General features: G+C 41.8%; 2 protein-coding genes across 4 annotated transcripts in view; one reads left to right on the top strand and one right to left on the bottom strand.

Annotated features, from left to right (window-relative positions):
* Positions 1–1,298: 1,298 nt before the first annotated feature.
* LOC311063698 (C-C chemokine receptor type 6-like) lies at positions 1,299–12,646 on the top strand. The gene is made up of 7 exons (XM_084083243.1): positions 1,299–1,343; positions 6,757–6,800; positions 7,262–7,455; positions 7,685–7,834; positions 9,005–9,301; positions 9,386–9,686; positions 10,765–12,646. Exons 2-7 carry the CDS (start codon positions 6,762–6,764, stop codon positions 11,008–11,010), a joined length of 1,227 nt encoding a protein of 408 aa, XP_083939369.1. The 5' UTR covers positions 1,299–1,343; positions 6,757–6,761; the 3' UTR covers positions 11,011–12,646.
* A 3,483-nt stretch (positions 12,647–16,129) lies between these two features.
* The window catches only part of cep43 (centrosomal protein 43), a 30,594-nt gene continuing 27,927 nt past the window's right edge, over positions 16,130–18,796 (bottom strand). For all 3 annotated transcript variants that reach the window (XM_084083227.1, XM_084083226.1, XM_084083225.1), the window contains 3 exons: positions 18,744–18,777; positions 17,934–18,021; positions 16,130–17,207 (listed from right to left, as the gene is read on the bottom strand). In XM_084083227.1, coding sequence (XP_083939353.1) covers positions 17,127–17,207; positions 17,934–18,021; positions 18,744–18,777 — 203 coding nt within the window. In that variant the 3' untranslated portion in view covers positions 16,130–17,126. The remainder of the gene's footprint in view (positions 17,208–17,933; positions 18,022–18,743; positions 18,778–18,796) is intronic.

Raw genomic sequence — 18,796 nt, 5'->3', positions numbered from 1 at the left:
CACGTTGATTGCATACTATCAGTTTGCAAATAGCACAGTGGCGCGATTATACAATGATGCTAAAAGCATAACACAAACAGCCCTTAAGCTGCGTTCACAGCGTGGGAAGATACAAAGATATGCAGTCTACCATTCATTTTCAATGGAAGGCATGCAGCGACATGATGAAGACACAAAGCAACATCCAACGTTTGTAGCCGCTACTATGGATGGAAAGATACAAAGAAACAAAAAACCTTTTCAATCTAATCTGCTCTGAGGAAGGCTGTGGCCGAAACGCGTTAGCTGCGAGGCGTTGTGGGCTTGTAGATCTGCTATTTTTGGCTAAAGTTCTCCTCAGAAAAGGGATGCTAGGTTTCGAGTGGTTATGGTAAAAAGAAAAATCCTATCACATAAAGATTTGGCGGGCCCCCCTGTAGTAACTCTGAGGACCCCCTAGGGGTCCCGGACCCCCTGTTGAAGACCCCTGCTGTGCCCTTTTTTCAAAAGGGCACTTCTGGTCAAGAGGGCAAAGGGCAGGTGCTCTAGCACCACCTAGAGTCTATCTGTGCACGTCCCTGCGCGTTAGCGTTCTCGCAATAAAATGAGAAACTGAGCCACTGTCTTGCAGTATTTATTTTGGAGTGCCGCTTTTTCCACTTAGGTGGTTTTTGATTTGATACAAAGAAACACATTCAAGTTGAGCTACTGTAGGTTCAACCTCCAGATACAAAGATACCAAACTACAACTGTAGCTTCCGATGACGCAACGCGCTTGATTGACGACCGTGTCGAGCAACACTGATAAAAAGCCACAGAGCGACAAATATGCTGTTTATCTCTTTATCTACAAATCTGTGTATCTTTATATCTGACCGTGTGAACGAACGCAGCATGAAGGCTTGCTTCCACTGTGGTCCTATTCGCTCGCACGCGCGCGCGCGCGCACGCACGCACGCACGCACGCACACACACACACACACACACACACACACACACACACACACACACACACACACACACACACACACACACACACACACACACACACACACACACACACACACAAATGGAGTAATGTATATAAATACATTTACTCAAGTACAGTACATGAGTACAATGTTGAGGTATTTTTACTTTCCTGGAGTATTTCCAATTTTCAATATACATACTTACACACGCACACGCACACACACACACACACACACACAGGGTGCCTCCCATGCATTCATGTGGTTCCTTTCTTTACCTGCATGAGCGAGTCAGAGAGAGAGAGAGAGAAAGAGAGAGAAAGAGAGAGAAAGAGAGAGAGAGAGAGAGAGAGAGAGAGAGAGAGAAGAGGTTGTTGCATGTGCGTTCTGCCGGTAAGCACTCTCCCTTCTACATATTTTTATTGTTTCATTTTATCGTCACTCTTTGTATCAGCATGTTTTTTATTACAAAAGTGTGGTCTAACACACTCATGTGTGGTTTTATCTTTTAAGGAAACGTAACAATGTCTCTGTCAGCAGGAATTCATCTCTCAGCTTGGAGAAATTAGTCAAAAGTGACTCTAAAAACATGTTTAGTAATCTGATTACCAACATTGAGAATATATAGGATTGGAAGACAGAGTTGGAGGTGATTCTCAAAGTCCACAATACAGTATATGAAGTGCAAATAATCATTTAATTTGATTAAAATGTGTCTAACGAGTAAAAAAATACTTAAAAGTACATAAAATTTGTAAAAATACTCGAAAGTCTATTATAGTACTGTATTTGAGTTAAAGTACTTACAAGTAATCAAAGGGAGTTAGAAGACTTAGCGAGCGGCAGGCACACTTATAATGTCTTAGAAATGTTGTTTCTAGTTGAAATTGTAACCCCAGAACCTAATCCAGTTTTAATCTGCATATTGTAACTCTAGACTGTGGTTTTGTTTATTAGTTTATCGTACGATCACAATATGAAATCAGATCAATCATCAGTATCATCCCATTGCTTATTAACCTATTAAAGCATCTGTGTCATTTTAGATTTTAACCACTTTAACTACATGTTATGCTTTGGCTATTCAAAAATAGCAGATATACAAGCTCATAGCGTGTCACTTGCAGCTTGTAGATCTGCTATTTCTTTGAAAAATCTTGAAAGTTTGTGCAAATCTTTGACTAATATTTATTAAAGCAAACTTTTTTCAACTCAAATATTTGCTTCTGGGGGGTCCCTGGAGCTGAATATTTTGAGATGGGGGACCGCGGCCAAATACATATAATTCTGGGAGGTCCTTGACACGAAAAAATATGTGCACCACTGATATAGAAACGGAAAACTGTTAGGATTGAGAATACGTTTTGTAGAATCGGTCTAAATGGGTTCATGTCGTTTGTCCAGGAACACGTGTGATTGTGTGTTGGTTTTCAGAGCTCAGTGACATTTGATGGGAAGGGAAGTGATTGTAAAGAAACTGCAGCTTTTGTTGACTGACGGCTTGTCAACTTGTCATTGTGCGTCAGTCAAGCAGAAGTTCAGTAAGGGAACAGAAACTTGAGGAGGAAGGACTTTCATCGTTTTAACAATTACATTCATTCTCTTATTGAAACCACTTATACTTATTTAACCAATGTCCTCGGGGAGTCTATACCTCCTTTTCTCCCTCTGTGCCAAATATCTTTGGCCGAAAACGGCCTATCTACAAGCCCACAACGTGTTTTTGATTGATTGATTGATTGATTATACTTTATTCAGAAGATTTGCATAGAAAAAGCACATGGAATTACAGTTTACAATACAACCAAGGTCAGCTAAAATAGATCGCTCATAAAAGCCGCAATGGCTTGTTTCAAACGACATTCCCACGTACTCAATTCATAAAAAAAACAGACACATATACACTACTATGCAGAACATCATAAGAACATTTTAAAAGTATGAAAAACTAAAAGAAACACGTTGTGGGGCTTGTAGTTCAGCTATTTTCGCCCCAAAAATGGGATTGTGGAGTTTATGTGGTTAATCGTGGTGTTAATCTGGGGTCATGCTGATAATCTGATATAATCTACAACTATTTCACAACTGCTACTGAGTGTAGTGGCTGATTACACTAGCACAGTAAACTGCATAAATTGCATACTATATTGCATATTGCATATAAGCATTTCCAAAATTGGCCAAAAATAACACATCTATTTCAGCCTGCCAAATAAGATAAATATAAGCTATGTTGCTGCTGGGTCTGTACGTGACTCAAAATGATCTGGGTGAACGTGCAAAACATGCACAAAAACATTTCACCACAACATTGCAACGCAGCAGAATAATGCTCGTAAGCATGGTTGTGATATAAAACCACAACACCCCCGTCCCTAACATCACTAAATGGGTCAGTCCGTTCTAGCTGAGGTTAAATGACCTCATTCTGAGCTAACTTCCTCCAAAACACGCTGCCTGCCTCCACCTGTGGTGGTAAAAGTACTCACATTGTTTTACTTAAGTAAAAGTATCAATACTGCAATGCAGAAGTACTCTGTTGCAAGTAAATGTCCGGAATTCAAAATTTACTTGAGTAAAAGCGCAAAAGTATCGGCATCAAAATATACTTAAGTACTAAAAGTAAAAGTTGTCATTATACACAATGTCCCATTTCACAAGTTTCCAAACGTATAAAGTCCATTGACAATAGCAGATCTACAAGCTCACAACGCGTCGCAGTTGTGAGCTTGTAGATCTGCTATTTTCAAATAGCCAAAGTTTAGTATAGGTCTGAACTGGTTAATGTGTGTTTTACAAAGTAACTAGTGACTAAAGTTTTCAAATAATTGTAGTGGAGTTAAAAGTACAATATTTGACTCTGAGATGTGGTGGAGTAGAAGTAAAAGTACTGAAAATTTGAAATACTCCAGTTAAGTAAAAGTACCAAAAAATGTTACTTAAGTACAGCACTTGAGTAAATGTTACTTTACACCACTGCCTGCCTCCTCCAAATCCTCCTCCACCTCCGTTATGAACCACAGCACACCTTTCTATTCTAAAATTGACTTCTAAATCTTAATGGTTTTCTGAAAAGCTTGTGTTGCTATTATATCAGTGGTTCTCAAACGTTTTCATTTTAAGAACCCCGCAAAATTCCTGAAAATAGCCGATCTACAAGATCACAATGCGTTGCGATGCGTATACGTAACAGAGTACTACATTGCAGTATTGATACTTTTACTTAAGTAAAACATTTGAGTACCTTTTGCACCACTGTCCTTTTCTATTCTTGATTCTAAATTGTATGTTTGTGTGTAATCTTTGAATCTTATTGTATTGTTATGGTTGAAGACACTTTAATTCCAGTAGAATGATTCACTGCCTGCTTGTGAACCTTAAACTATGCTCCACACATTAACCTGTTACAGTATGAGACCATTATCCTATAAACCTGTCTGCTGGAAACTGATAAAACAATAAAATAAGAAGAATATTGTTTCCCAGAAGCTATCAATGATTTGCTTCGTTATTTGTAGGCCACTTGAGCGGCCATTGCGCTGAACGTAGCACAATGGTCTCCGAGTTATGGCCCTGCGAAGTGTTAAAGCACTGCTGCAGCGCCCCTATGTGTGCAATTTAGTTTTATTGGTGGCAGACCCCCTGAACAGTGTTTGTGCAATGTTTTTTGATTCACTGATTGAATAATGTATTCAATGAATCAACATAGCATACAACAACAACAACAACACGTTGTGTACAAACACTATATGCACAAAACAGATGGGAGAATGACATGTACCTCCCCTTGTGGTCTCCTGATAGATCAGGGGTCTTCAACGTTTTCAGGCCAAGGACCCCCTAGCTGAGAGAGAGATGAAGCAGGGACCCCCTCTATACTGTATAAAATTGTGTTTCAGATTCAACCTTTTTTGTTTACTTGGTCTGCTCTTTTTTTCCCTCTACACCTATACCTCTTTGCCAAAAAATAGCCGATCTACAAGCTCACAACGCCTCGCAGCGCGAGGCGTTGTGAGCTTGTAGATCTGCAATTTTTGGCTAAAGTTCTCCTCAGAAAAGTAGGTTCAAGTGGTTAAGGTATAAAAAAAGAATCATATCACACAAAGATTTGGCGGACCCCCTGTAGTAACTCTGAGGACCCCCTAGGGGTCCCGGACCCCCTGTTGAAGACCCCTGTGATAGATGTTTTTTCAGGCCAATTTTTGAAAGAAACCAGTGTTTCACATCCTTTAATGGACGGTGTCAGGTTATTCCACATTTAGGTGGCACAGCAGTAGAATGAGAGCATTCCCATGTTTGCTGTAAATCTGGGTGCTACCAGATCGTTTTCACTCCCTCAGGGACCCCCTGGCAGCAGTAAAGCTGGGTTGGGTAAGGTTGTACAATGTGGTCCGTGGTCAGGGGCGGATTAACCCTTCGTGGTGCCCAGTGGGCAGGGGTGGAAAAAAAGTACTAAAACATTTTAGACAGAGTCGATATGCATCTTTCCCATTAAGAAAAACAAAACCATGTGAATGTGTAGTTTGTTAATTACTTTTGATGCCGTAACAGTCTTTTTTTCTATCTTTCGCTTCTTTTTTTTTTAACTATTAAAAACCTGTGGGTGAATTAAAAACATGTGGGTGAATAATAATATGTGGTTTTAAAAACCTGTGGGTCTATTAAAACCCTGTGGTTGGGCACCCCCTGACCCACAGGTTGAGAACCACTGAAGTAGATGGTGCTTCCTGTCAGATACGCTGATAAAGGCTACAAGCTGCTATCCATGCGGTTCCTCATTCTTGGAAATGCAGTGAAACAGATCCACAACTACTACATGTTTAACTCAAAAATGTACAAATGGATCTGCATATCCTGCAGCGTGCTGAAGAGCAGAGAATACACTATAAAAGCTGGTCAAACATTGGCCAAATTGTCAAATAATATAAGAAAGAGGCAAAGATTTTGAAAATATTGCCAGGTGTTGATGAGCTTGTAGATCGGCTATTTTCACAATATATTTATCTGTGTAAATGAGTCAAACTAAATATAATGCCTCAACTCCTACAATTCCAAGTGCTTGTGGGGGGGGGGTTCATTCAGAATAATGAAAAAACCCTAGTTTCCCCCTCGGAAGCGACTTAAAGGGATAGTTCACCCCAACAAAACAAAAAAAATCTAACGATTAGTCACCCCATGGAGACTCATAGATATTTGTTTTGTTTTTGTCACATTCCTAAGCCAACAATCAAACTGGGGGTCCTTGAAATTAAAATGGTTGAGAATCACTGCTAGAGCCGTAAAAAATAAAAAATATCCATGAATTCAAGTCTCCATGGGGTGACTAATCTATTGGTTCTCAAAGTGGGGTACAGGAACCCCCAGGTGTACTTGAGGGGGTTCCAGGGGGTCCCCAGCTAAATGATGGATAGGAACCAAATGGACCCTTATGGGTCTGTAACTGTACAAATGGAACCAAATGGACCCCAACGGGTCCATTTGGTTCCATTTTGTACACTCTCAGAGTTAAATTAACAATGATTTTACAATATGAATTGGGGTCCCGGAGATATAAATGCCATTAAATGGGGGTCCGTAGGCCTAATACATGTCAAACTGGGGGTCCTTGATTAAAATGGTTGAGAATCACTGCTAGAGCCGTGAAAATCTTCTCTGATGGGGGTCCCTGGCATATCTTTTCAAATGGGGGTCCGCGGGTTAATACGTGTGAATTTGGGGGTCCTTGACATGAAAAAGTTTAAGAACCACTGCAATAAAGTATTCAATCAATCAATCAATCAATCAATCAATCTCTCTCCCTCCACAGCTACAATGGCGATAATGTTTGGCGGCTCCAACAGCAGCATAAAGGTAGGGCGATTATGACCATTATGACATTTTACTGGACGATCAATTGTCACACGAATAATTGCGATTAAAAATGTAATCATGTTTTTGTCGTTGAACACTGGAGCACATGAATACAAATAAAAACATTTCTGTACATTTCTATTTCTGCTTTTAGGCTTTGAAGTTGTACAAGGCAGATGTGACAAATATAAACAAAGAAAAAGAGTCCGGACACCGTCTTAATGCTCCCGATGATTTAATGAACAGAGCGGTCAGATACAACGTTTCGGCCGATGTGGCCTTCGTCAGGTAGGCCACATCGGCCGAAACGTTGTATCTGCTATTTCCGCAATTTTTTGCAAAAGTTTGAAACTATATGGCCATTTTTCGACGTGGAAACGATTATGACGATTATGCAAAATTAATTGCGATTATCTCAAATAATTGTGATTAATTAGACTATTATGTAATAATTGTGACAGGCCTACACGGAGGACTACGAATCTACCAACGATCCCTACGATGACTATACGATGGAGCCGGACTATATAGAGCCGTGCGAGATGAGCGCCAACCAGGGGGTGGAGCTGGTGGTGGGACCCTACATCCACTCCGTCATCTGCATCCTGGGTCTGATCGGAAACTGTCTGGTCATCGTCACCTACGCCTTCTACAAGTAGGGCGTGTCACGATTACATTTAAGTTGATGATTAATTGTCACACAAATAAATTGCGATTAATTCATTTTTTTAGGCCATATTGTTAAGCTACGGTAGTTACGCCATGTTTTGGAAAAAGTTTGAACATGCAGGAACATTTTTCTACACGATTATGCAAAAAGATTGCGATTATTTCAAATAATTGCCATTAGGCGCGTTATGACGGGCCTCTACTACATCTACCAGGCGTTCCAAGTCCATGACGGACGTGTACCTGCTCAACGTAGCGCTTGCAGATCTGCTGTTTGTGGCGGCGCTGCCCCTCATCATCTACAACGAGGCGTGGGATTGGACCATGGGCCCCGTGGCCTGCAAGCTGCTCCACGGTGTCTACAGGTTTTTACCTTGTTCTTTTACCATTTAAACAACGGCTAAAAAAAACATGATGTCATTCTTTTCTCTTATGTTCTGTTTTGTTTTAACTTTGTTTTTTCTTTTACTGAATTCAAACGTCCTTTTATAATGTGTCCCGTTTGCTTAGCAACTTGAACCCAATAGTAATAGCTCCTCTGTGAGCTTGTTGATCAGCTATTTTCAATAATGAAGAATTTTGGGGGAAAAAAGTACGGGGGGAAAAAGTACGGGGCCTAGTACAGATCTCTGGGGTCTTATTGGTTAAGGTTTGATGTGAAGCACGTTGTTAGTGTCCGGGTAGCTCAGTCGGTTGACCACTCGCCTTTGGATCAAAAGTGTGTATGAGTAGCACGCTATGGGTGCGGTAAGTACTGGGAGCTGATGGTAGGTGTTGTTGTAAGTACTGGGAGCTGATGGTAGGTGTTGTTGTAAGTACTGGGAGCTGATGGTAGGTGTTGTTGTAAGTACTGGGAGCTGATGGTAGGTGTTGTTGTAAGTACTGGGAGCTGATGGTTGGTGTTGTTGTAAGTACTGGGAGCTGATGGTAGGTGTTGTTATAAGTACTGGGAGCTGATGATAGGTGTTGTTATAAGTACTGGGAGCTGATGATAGGTGTTGTTATAAGTACTGGGAGCTGATGGTAGGTGTTGTTATAAGTACTGGGAGCTGATGGTAGGTGTTGTTATAAGTACTGGGAGCTGATGGTAGGTGTTGTTATAAGTACTGGGAGCTGATGGTAGGTGTTGTTATAAGTACTGGGAGCTGATGGTAGGTGTTGTTATAAGTACTGGGAGCTGATGGTAGGTGTTGTTATAAGTACTGGGAGCTGATGGTAGGTGTTGTTATAAGTACTGGGAGCTGATGGTAGGTGTTGCGCTCCACCACAGCAATCCATCTCCCAGGCGTCTAGCAGTGAAACTGGACTTTTCTTCTAAGCTGAACGGCTGAACTGGATGAATTGCCTTGTTGTCTAAGCACCATAACTATAGCTATACAAATATAGTTTTAAACATCGCTCTAAGTCAAGTGGATTACAGCATTCACACCAACTATAAAAAAGAAATACAATGGTGAACGATATTGTTATAGTGCTCAGTGTGAATGGCCCTTAACTGTGCTTTACAAAATAACCCTGCCTGATGCCTTCCACAGCGTCAACCTGTACTGCGGCATGCTGCTGCTGGCCTGCATCAGCACCGACCGCTACGTGGCCATCGTCCAGGCCAGGCGGAGCTTCCGGCTGCGCTCCGTGTTCTACGGCCGGGTGGTCTGCGGCGTGGTGTGGCTCCTGGCCCTCGCCCTGTCCTTCCCCACCTTCTACTACTACGACACCTACCAGCCCTCGCACCTGGAGCAGTACCACTACGTGGGGCTCGAGGACTACGACGCGACGACGGCCGCCAGTTCAACGGCGGGAACCGATGTTCCGACGGAGGCCGATGTAGTAGGGTACGTGTAGGTGAAGGGTACGTGTATCGTGAAGTTTAAAGTTATTTTGGCCACCATAACATATCGTCCTCGTCCCTCCTATAGGTACGTGTGCGAGTTTCGTTTCCAGGACAACGTGACGGCTCGGCAGATGAAGGTCCTGGTGCCCAGCACCCAGATGGCGGTGGGCTTTTTCCTCCCCCTGCTGGTGATGGTGGTGTGCTACAGCAGCGTCATCGTCACCCTGCTGCGGACCAAGAACTTCCAGAGGCACAAGGCGGTGCGGGTGGTGCTGGCGGTGGTGGCCGTGTTCATCCTGTGCCACCTGCCCTACAACCTGTCCCTGCTGGTGGAAACCGCCACCAAGTTCTCCACGCAGGACTGCGGCGTCGCGGACACTGTGCAGGTAAAGGGCACACTTGTTAAAGGGATAGTTTACCCCGAAGATTTTCTATCGATTAGTCCAGTAGTTCTCAAACTTTTTCATGTCAAGGACCCCCAAATTGACACTTATTAGCCCGCGGACCCCCATTTGAAAAGATTTGCCAGGGACCCCCATAAGAGAAGATTTTCTTTACGTCTCTAGCAGTGATTCTCAACCATTTTAATTTCAAGGACCCCCAGTTTGACATGCATTAGGGCTACAGACCCCCATTTAATGGCATTTCTATGCCTGGGACCCCAATTTATATTGTAAAATCAATGTTAGATTTAACTCTGAGAGTTACAGACCCATAAGGGTCCATTTGGTTCCTACCCATCATTTAGCTGTGGACCCCCTGGAACCCCCTCAAGTACCCCTGGGGGTCCCCGTACCCCACTTTGAGAACCAATGGATTAGTCACCCCATGGAGAATTGAATTCATGGATATTTTTTTGTTTTTGTCGAATTCCTAAGCCAATAATTTGATGACCGGCAGCGGTTCCGGTAGGTGTTTTCCTACTGGTACACATGAAGTTTGTTCATGTTTTGTCATTATACATAATTGACAATTATGTTACATCAATATACACATTCAGTTTGTACTGTGGACGGATCCAGTACAAACTGAATGCTTTCAGTTTGTACTTTCTCTCTCGTACTCTCTGTAGTGCCTCTGCGTACATTAATCCTCAACTAATATTTCACAATGGTGACAACTGGGGCTGTGAAATGTCTGCTATCTCACAATTCAATTCAATTTCCGATTCTTGGTGTCACAATTCGATTAAAAATCTATTTTTTCAAATCAAAATGATTCTCAATTCGATTCCGATTATTGGGGTCACGATTCGATTAAAAATCCCAATCAGTTTAATCCAGTTTTATATCACAAATACCATAGAGTAAAAACTCCTGTAGGCTAACTTTAAACAGCAAAAAAAAAAGATATATATATATTATTTTTTGGGGGGAGATTGTGAATGATAATAAGAATCGCGATTCTTACATGAATATTTTTTTTCCAACACCCCTAGTGACAACTCTCTCTCTATGTACGCAGGTGGCCAAGACGGTGACCAAGACCCTGGCGTACCTCCACTGCTGCCTGAACCCTGTGCTGTACGCCTTCGTGGGCGTGAAGTTCCGGAACCACTTCAGGAAGATCGTGGAGGACCTGTGGTGCCTGGGGAAGAGGTACATGTCCCCCCGCCGCTTCTCCAGGGTCACCTCCGACTTCTACGTGTCCACCATGCGGCGCTCTGTGGACGGATCCAGCGACGGCAACGGCTCCTCCTTCACCATGTGAGGGACGGGAAGGAAGACCGTAGTTTTTTTTGGTGCTTTTTATAACCCTTTTTCTCCCCGATTTAGTCGTTGCCAATTAATGCCTCCCCCACAACTTCGGGGCCCTATCTTGCCTTACCCCTAATGCCTAAACTTTTTTAATAAATCATTTCCGGGTCTATCCTTCTCTCGAAGTCAAGGCATCGTTCATAGGTTGGCGAAGAGCGCCGCTCTCAGGCGTAATCACTACAAAACGTAAAATTACGTCCATGGCAGTCAATGTGTTCAAAGAGTGATAATAGCCGATCTACATCGACACGTTGTGAGCTTGTAGAATCAGGGACGTTACAGGCTCTCAGAAGGTGGGGGGGATGGACTTTCGGTGGACTATACCCCTTACTTTACACTTTGGCTATTCAAAAATAGCAGATATACAAGCTCATAGCACGGCACCGAGTGCCGCGATATGAGCTTGTAGATCTGCTATTTTTGAAAAAGCGTGAAAAACATTTGTAACTGTCAAATGTAAACAAATTCTGTATTTAAAAAAAAAAATCCAATGTTTTTTGGGCAGATTTTGTTAGTTCTTTTTCGTGTTTTGGTTACTTTATTTCGGTTTTAGGGTTAGGGTTAGGTTATTTAATTCTTATTTTTGCCTGATTTTACCGATTTATTATAAAAAAAATATATATTTTTTATTTTTTCAAAAAGTGGGGGGTATGAAATCACGGATCTGTGAGAGTGAGGGTGTCGCGTCGTACGCACAGTGAATGGCCGTGACACCCCTGTGTAGAATGGCTATTTGAACTATTTCAAATTGTTTTTCAAAATAGTAAAAAATGCCTAACAAGGTAAGGCATAAGGGGTAAAACGCCTAACAAGGTAAGGCATAAGGGGTAAGGCAAGATAGGGCCCTTTGTGCGTTGTCACTGCTGTTGTATCCTACTGACTCACGTGCCAGTGAGGAGCCCCCACCGGGAGGACATCGTATAGAGCCCTCGTCCAACACTCCCTGCTGACAGGTGCTGTAGGAATATGTGACAAATATCACCCTCCCCGTCCACGACTTCCCTCCCCCCCCTGAACATCAATTGTGTTTCGTATGGACACTCGACAAAGCCGGGTGCACAGCCGCGGTGGATTTGAACCCACAACCTCCGCGGTGGCGTTAGGCAGGCACTTTAACACTGTGCCACCCCCGAGTGGCTTGCTTGGAAGACATCCGTTTGATACCATGAGTCTGTCTGAGGCTAACATTACACCGTCCGGTCGGTTCGCTTCATACGAAGATGTGGGAAAAGTTTTCGCTGTTAAAAGAATGGGGGTTCCAGTCAGGTGTGTAAGCCAAACAAAAGACCAAGAAGACAAAATGAATGCTTGCACACTAACATAATATAACATAATGTAACATAACAAAGGAAATGTCCAACAGAAGTTTGGCTTCTGCCTCCTAAATAGCAGATGTACAAAGCTAGCAGCGCGGCATGAAGTGAGGCACTGTGAGCTTGTATATCTGCTATTTTTTGAGTAGACAACTCACAAATCTGAATGGGTTAAAATTGCCTTTTGGGTAGAACGTGGGTGGGCGTCAACAAATTTATGTCAATTCATGTCAATATATGGGTGATAAAGGGAATGTCTAGATTTTCAGAACTTGAAGTGGCTAAATTGAAGTTTAAAGGGATAGTTCACCCCAAATTACTTTTTTCTATTGATTAGTCACCCTTGAGACTTGAATTCATGTTTTGTTCCGTTTTTTTCGCATTCCTAAGCCAATTGATGACCGGCAGCGGTTCCGGTAGGAGAAACAAATTGTCTCCTTTGTGTCTCCTACTGGAACCGCTGCCTACCGGTCCGCTGGTCATCAAATGAATTCAAGTCTCCATGGGGTGACTAATCGATAGATTTTTTTTGGGTGAACTATCCCTTTAACCGTCAATCACCACCCTGAGGAACTCCTGGACAGCCAAAGCATAATGTATTGTGATCTGCTTTATAAAATAATTTGTATACATTTATTTTTACGTTATATAGGGCTCTTTGCATATTTAATTTTTCTATCTGTTTACTTGATAATTAAAGTTATTATTTTTTTCATACATTGAAGTGTTTATTTTGTATTTATTTGTTTGCTTATTAAGTTAAATGTTGTAAAATAGAAACTTCAAATCTATTTTTTTCAAAGTGATTAGAACAGTGGATCTCAACCTTTTCAGGCAGCAACCCCCCAAAATAATCATATTAGAACTGGGGACCCCCCACCCCGATAAGCACTTGGAATTGTAGGAGTTGAGGCATTACATTTTATGTTCCACAGATAAATCTTGTGAAAATAGCAGATCTGCAAGCTCACAACGCCTCGCTTTTGCGAGGCGTTGTGAGCTTGTAGATCGTCTATTTTCACAATATTTGCACCTTTCTTATATTATTATATTATTTGATGTGGCCAATGTTTGACCAGTGTTTATAATATAGTTTGTTGATTACTTTTGATGCAATAATGGTCTTTTTCTTTTTGAGGTATTTAAAAAGGTCTTAAAAGTCCTTATAATTGTCACTTCACTGTCATCTGGGGACCCCCCCCCCAAAATAAATCATGTGGGGACCCCCCTGGGGGTCTCGACCCACAGGTTGAGAACCCCCTGGATTAGAAAACCTTTTTTTGGGACAAAATATCATATTCATAACACGGGTAATCTTTGTGGTCTTACAACTCTCCATAACTCTGGCATGAGTTTGAAAATGTTTTGTGCCAGGGACCCCAAGAAGAGAAGATTTGTGTTAAAATTATTCAAAAATACTTCCCAAGATTTTCAAAAATGTTCACTTTGTGCGGTGTGTAAGGACCTGCACTGTGAGCTTGTACATATGCTATTTTTGAGAACCATTGATCTAAACCAGGGGTTTTCAACCGCTGGTCCGTGGAGGTATTGCAGGTGGTCCCTGGCCATGCATTCAGAAAAAAATCTTTTACTTTTACTTGCTACTCGTTTCTTGTTGGTGAATAATGAACTTAAGTCGAATCTAACATTTCAAAAAGTCAAGTGACCTCTTAGAATGTAAACATCCGGTCGCTGCTAATGCACATATAATTAGTTTCCACTGAGCATACACGCACGTGTACAACGTTGTATTAATCGATTTTGCATGTTAAAGCTCCTTACACACCTTTAAGTTCATTACACACCGGCGATTATGCGAATATACGCAAAAATTCTGACTCGTTCCGAATAAATAAAAGACGCTTTTCGCTCCGTGGAAGCTTGCATTGACTTTTTTTTTTTTTTAACGTATTATTCGCATGAAAAAAATTGCCCCCGGTGTGTAAGGACCTTTAGACTGTGGTATTGTACTTGGAAGTGAACTTGCAACTTGCTGCTGAAGTTGATCCTGGAGTCGACCTGCAGTGAACCACCATGGATCGTTTCGTAATCCTAACAAGAACAAAGCCGGTTAATACAGAGGTCGTGGTTTACTGATAATAAAATGCTTTGAAAACGTATTTTTTTTGTCCAGCTCATGAATGTAGCCTGAGATAGTGTGATTAGTGAGTAAAAACCTAATGTTGACCCCATGGAATGGTGCATGAACCCCGCCACCACTATTGTGTGGGGTGGGTCTATGATGGACCCACCCGACACAAACCCGACAAAACATGGGGTGGTCCCCATGTTGCTCTTAGTCAGGATGGTGGCCCCTGGGTCAAAATCAGTTAGAAAACCCCCGTTCTAAACCACTGTTCTAAATCAAAGGTTTTCTGAAAAAATTATGTTGCTATACTGTATAGCTAAAATCTAAAATGACACAAATGCTTTAGTTTTAATGGGTTAATATGTATTTGGGTTAAAGTGGCTAAACACATCTAGCTGGGGACCCCCTGGGGCCCACTCAAGGACCCCCTGGGGGTCCACAGACCCCACTTTAAGAACCACTGTTATGCAACCTTGCGGTAAAAACACATATCATGTGCCTCTTCCGCTTTATTTGCAGAACAAACAGAACCATATAACACTGTAACAATACAATACAACACATCGTCTGTGTCCAGTTGTAAACCTCATATGTCCAAAAAAAACGTTCACAATTCAAGTTCAAAAACATCAAAAGTAGCATATCTACAAGCTCAAGCGTGTCACTTCACGCCACGTTTCGAGCTTGCGGTTCTGCTACTTTTGTGTGACGCTGCAGTGTGATCAAGTAGAGGCCTTAATTTACAACAAAAAAACTAAACACAAACAGTTAGAATATGGAGATAAGAGGTTTCTGCCCGACACAGCAACCAATTGTTCTTTAGATGCGGTTGTTCCTGTTCATTATGGCCATTGTTAACCCATTCAATCCTGGAACGAATATCGTGCCATTTTAGATTTTTAGCTATCCTCCTATATTCCACAAACCTCTGAGACCAACCTCTGAGACCAAACCTCTGAGACCAAACCTCCAAGACCAAACATTTTTCTGCCCGGTTCTCCTCAGTGCCTGGAGCTATTGATCTCAAATTGCACACAGCCATTGACCATTACCATGTGCATCGGACTGCGAAGCCTGTTTTTCGATATCACTAAATCTCAGCTGTTTATTTGCATTTTTATGTCAAAGAATGTCGCCATGCTTACGGTGGCTACTCAAACTGCGCATGCGTTGCATCTACAGCCCCACTGCGTTACAGCGTTGCACACACAGAACGTGCTTCGACCAACGTTCGTATCTCCCGACGGGTATGGTCTAGTAATCATTAATTTATACTTTGGGCTATTCAAAAATAGTAGATCTACAAGCTCATAGCGCAGCACAGAGTGCTGTGCTCGAGCTTGTAGATTTGTGTGAAAATGTGTGCAAAAAATGTGTGCGAACATTTTTTTTACTTATTTTGCTATAATATCAGTGGTTCTCAAACTTTTCATGTCAAGGACCACCAAAATGATATGTATTTGTATTTTAGCTCGACATTCAATTTTTTTTTTAACAGATCCACAAGCTCAAAACGCGTCACTTCGCGCCACGTTCCTAGCTTGTGGATCTGGTACTTTGGAAGTTAGCATCCTGAAAAGTAACAGTTTTGGACATTCCACCTGACATACGTTATGCTTATGAGCATCAGGCAGTACTACTTTGTGCAGCAGACTTGAAGGTCAAAATCCAATTTCTCCGGAGAGCAAAATCTCAGGAGACCTGGGTTCAAATCCAGGGTAGAGCGGGACAGTTACATACTCTACCACACACATTGGTTAAAATATTTTTTTATTCGTTAAGATACGTTCAAGATTGAAGTTTTTAACCTTGAAAACAATCAGTTGTGCCGTTTAAAAAAAGTCCCCACTCTCAAACTAGAGGCCATAGAAACCTTTAATTTTTAAGTTATAATAATAATTACTAATTACTAATAATAAGTCATTGGCAGGGTTGGATTTGTAAAAAATATAACATTGACATTCATATTAATGTGTGTTTATTCATGAGCTTGTCCAGCCAGCTCTCATTGACTTCAATGCATTCCATCGAACGTTCAGACCAACCCTGTTTAATAAGATACAGTAACATTACTTTATCTCTGCTGTCCGGCAGGAACCAGCTAACTACAAAACAAAAATGGAGTTAGGAGGTTTTGTTCATCATTGATAAGAACAGCTGAATGGACCTCCAAGATCACAAGGTTGGAGGTCAAAAGGGGGTGGAGCCTGGAGTCAGCAAAACCTGCTAACTCCACCCCCCTTTGCTGGAGTTGGTTTAGCATAAAGTTTGAGGATCCAATGGAGTTAGCTGGTTTTGTCAGAAGAGCTTTTTAATACTTTTCATTCGTTCAATATTTTTTTTAACAACACACAGACGTGAAGGGTGTTCAATAGCACTGATTTATGGAAAGAAAATGCAAAAGCGGAAAAATGGAGTTAGCTGGTTCCTGCCGGACAGCAACGTTATGCTTAAATGTTACTCATAGCACTATAAATATAACAAAGTACGAGTCAACATCTCTCCTTTTTGACTATCTGTCTGTCTATAGGACCCTAGCAGAGGACACACATGTCTGTGAGTCCGTCTGTGTTGAAAGTTTTTTTCAAGTCCACAGCGCAACTAACTGTACAGAGATCTGTCTGTCTGTCTGTCTGTCTGTCTGCCTGGGGATGGGGGGGGGGGGTGTCAGGCCACGTCCTCCATGTAGTCAGCTCCATGCGTCTGACTCAGCTGGGACACACTCAGGTCCTGGGTGGTCTCATCAAACTGGACGAGAGAGAGAGAGAGAGAGAGAGAGAGAGAGAGAAGGAGAGAGAGACAGACAGAGATACAGACACAGACAGACAGAGAGAGAGAGAGACAGAGAGAGACACAGACAGAGACAGAGCGACAGAGAGACACAGACAGAGACACAGAGAGAGAGACAGAGAGACAGAGAGACAGAGACAGAGAGAGAGACAGAGAGACAGAGACAGAGACAGAGACAGAGACACAGAGAGAGAGACAGAGAGACAGACAGAGACACAGACAGAGAGACAGACAGAGGGAGAGAGAGAGAAAAAGTATAAAAATATAAATGTGATACACTGTATGGCTTGAATCACTAAATCAGTGGTTCTCAAACTTTTCAGGCAGCGACCCCCCAACATAATCATATTTCAACTGGGGACCCCCCACCCTGACAAGCACTTGGAATTGAAGGATTTGAGGCATTACTGTACATTTAGTTTGACTCAGTTCCACAGATACAAATTGTGAAAATAGCTGATTGGCTATTTTATTTTATTTTTTGCCTCTTTCTTAGTTTGACCATTTTTGATTGGCCAATGTTTGTTTATTTGGGAGGTATTAAAAGGGTCTTACCAGTCATTAAATAGTAACTTTAGAAACGCGCAGACCCTGTATACACCTATACTGTATGTTGGTTTGTTTACACACAAACATTTGGGGACCCCCTTGACCCACAGTTTGAGTATATGTGATTTACTTTACCTTGTCGCTGATGTCAGGTCCTTCTATTGACACCTCCTCGATCTCCTCTCCTATACTCAGCTCACTCTTAGACAGGTCTGAACGATGGCTGTGGACACACACACACACACACACACACACACACACACACACACACACACACACACACACACACACACACACACACACACACACACACACACACACACACACACACACACACACACACACACACACACAAAAATCATCCTCGTTTTAAAAAGAAATGATGTTGCTTTATGACCTTACTGTACTGATAACACATATACAGTTTAAATTAATGCAAAAATAATCACACAAAATGAACACTTCTGGTGTGACCGTGAAGATTGTCCTCACAATGTCTATTTCTCTAATTCTACATGTGGAGACATTTTGCCCTCACACGTATAATACACTTGTAATACTTGTATCACACACGCTCTCTCTCTCTCTCTACCCATTAAAACCAGGAATGCATCTGTATAACCACTTTCTTTTATACTTTGGTTATTCAAAAATAGCAGTTATACAAGCTCATAGTCATGCCATCTAGCACTCTGCTCTCAGGTTCATCACAGGTGATCCATATAACACACATCATTGCACTTTATATACTACAGTTGGATGGCCCTCCCTCTCCATGAGACCAGACCATCATTGGTACATCTATATTTATAAAGCTCTATTAACCCTTTAAGTTCTGAAGAAGCATCTGTGTCACTTTTTTGTGACACAGAAAAAAATGGCCCGGCCTTAAACGGTTAATATGCTGCACAACATGTACCGGTCCTGAACTTATCTTAGCCTCACCTGTTAAAATCATCATCATATTCAACGTCTTCATCTGGGGGAGGAAACAAAAA

The sequence above is a fragment of the Gymnoscopelus microlampas genome (genome assembly GCF_963454915.1).
Source record: "Gymnoscopelus microlampas genome assembly, chromosome: 16".
NCBI classification, from domain to species: domain Eukaryota; kingdom Metazoa; phylum Chordata; class Actinopteri; order Myctophiformes; family Myctophidae; genus Gymnoscopelus; species Gymnoscopelus microlampas.
The sequence above is the reverse complement of the archived record's forward strand: the minus strand, read 5'-3'. Positions and strand labels throughout refer to the sequence as shown.

What these genes read in the sequence shown, in the direction of transcription:
- LOC311063698 (XM_084083243.1), top strand. Translation starts at nt 6,762, where the DNA reads ATGGCGATAATGTTTGGCGGCTCCAACAGCAGCATAAAG. An exon ending in GTCACCTACGCCTTCTACAA is followed by an intron (nt 7,456 to 7,684) that starts GTAGGGCGTGTC and finishes TACATCTACCAG; the next exon opens with GCGTTCCAAGTCCATGACGG. An exon ending in GCGTCGCGGACACTGTGCAG is followed by an intron (nt 9,687 to 10,764) that starts GTAAAGGGCACA and finishes CTATGTACGCAG; the next exon opens with GTGGCCAAGACGGTGACCAA.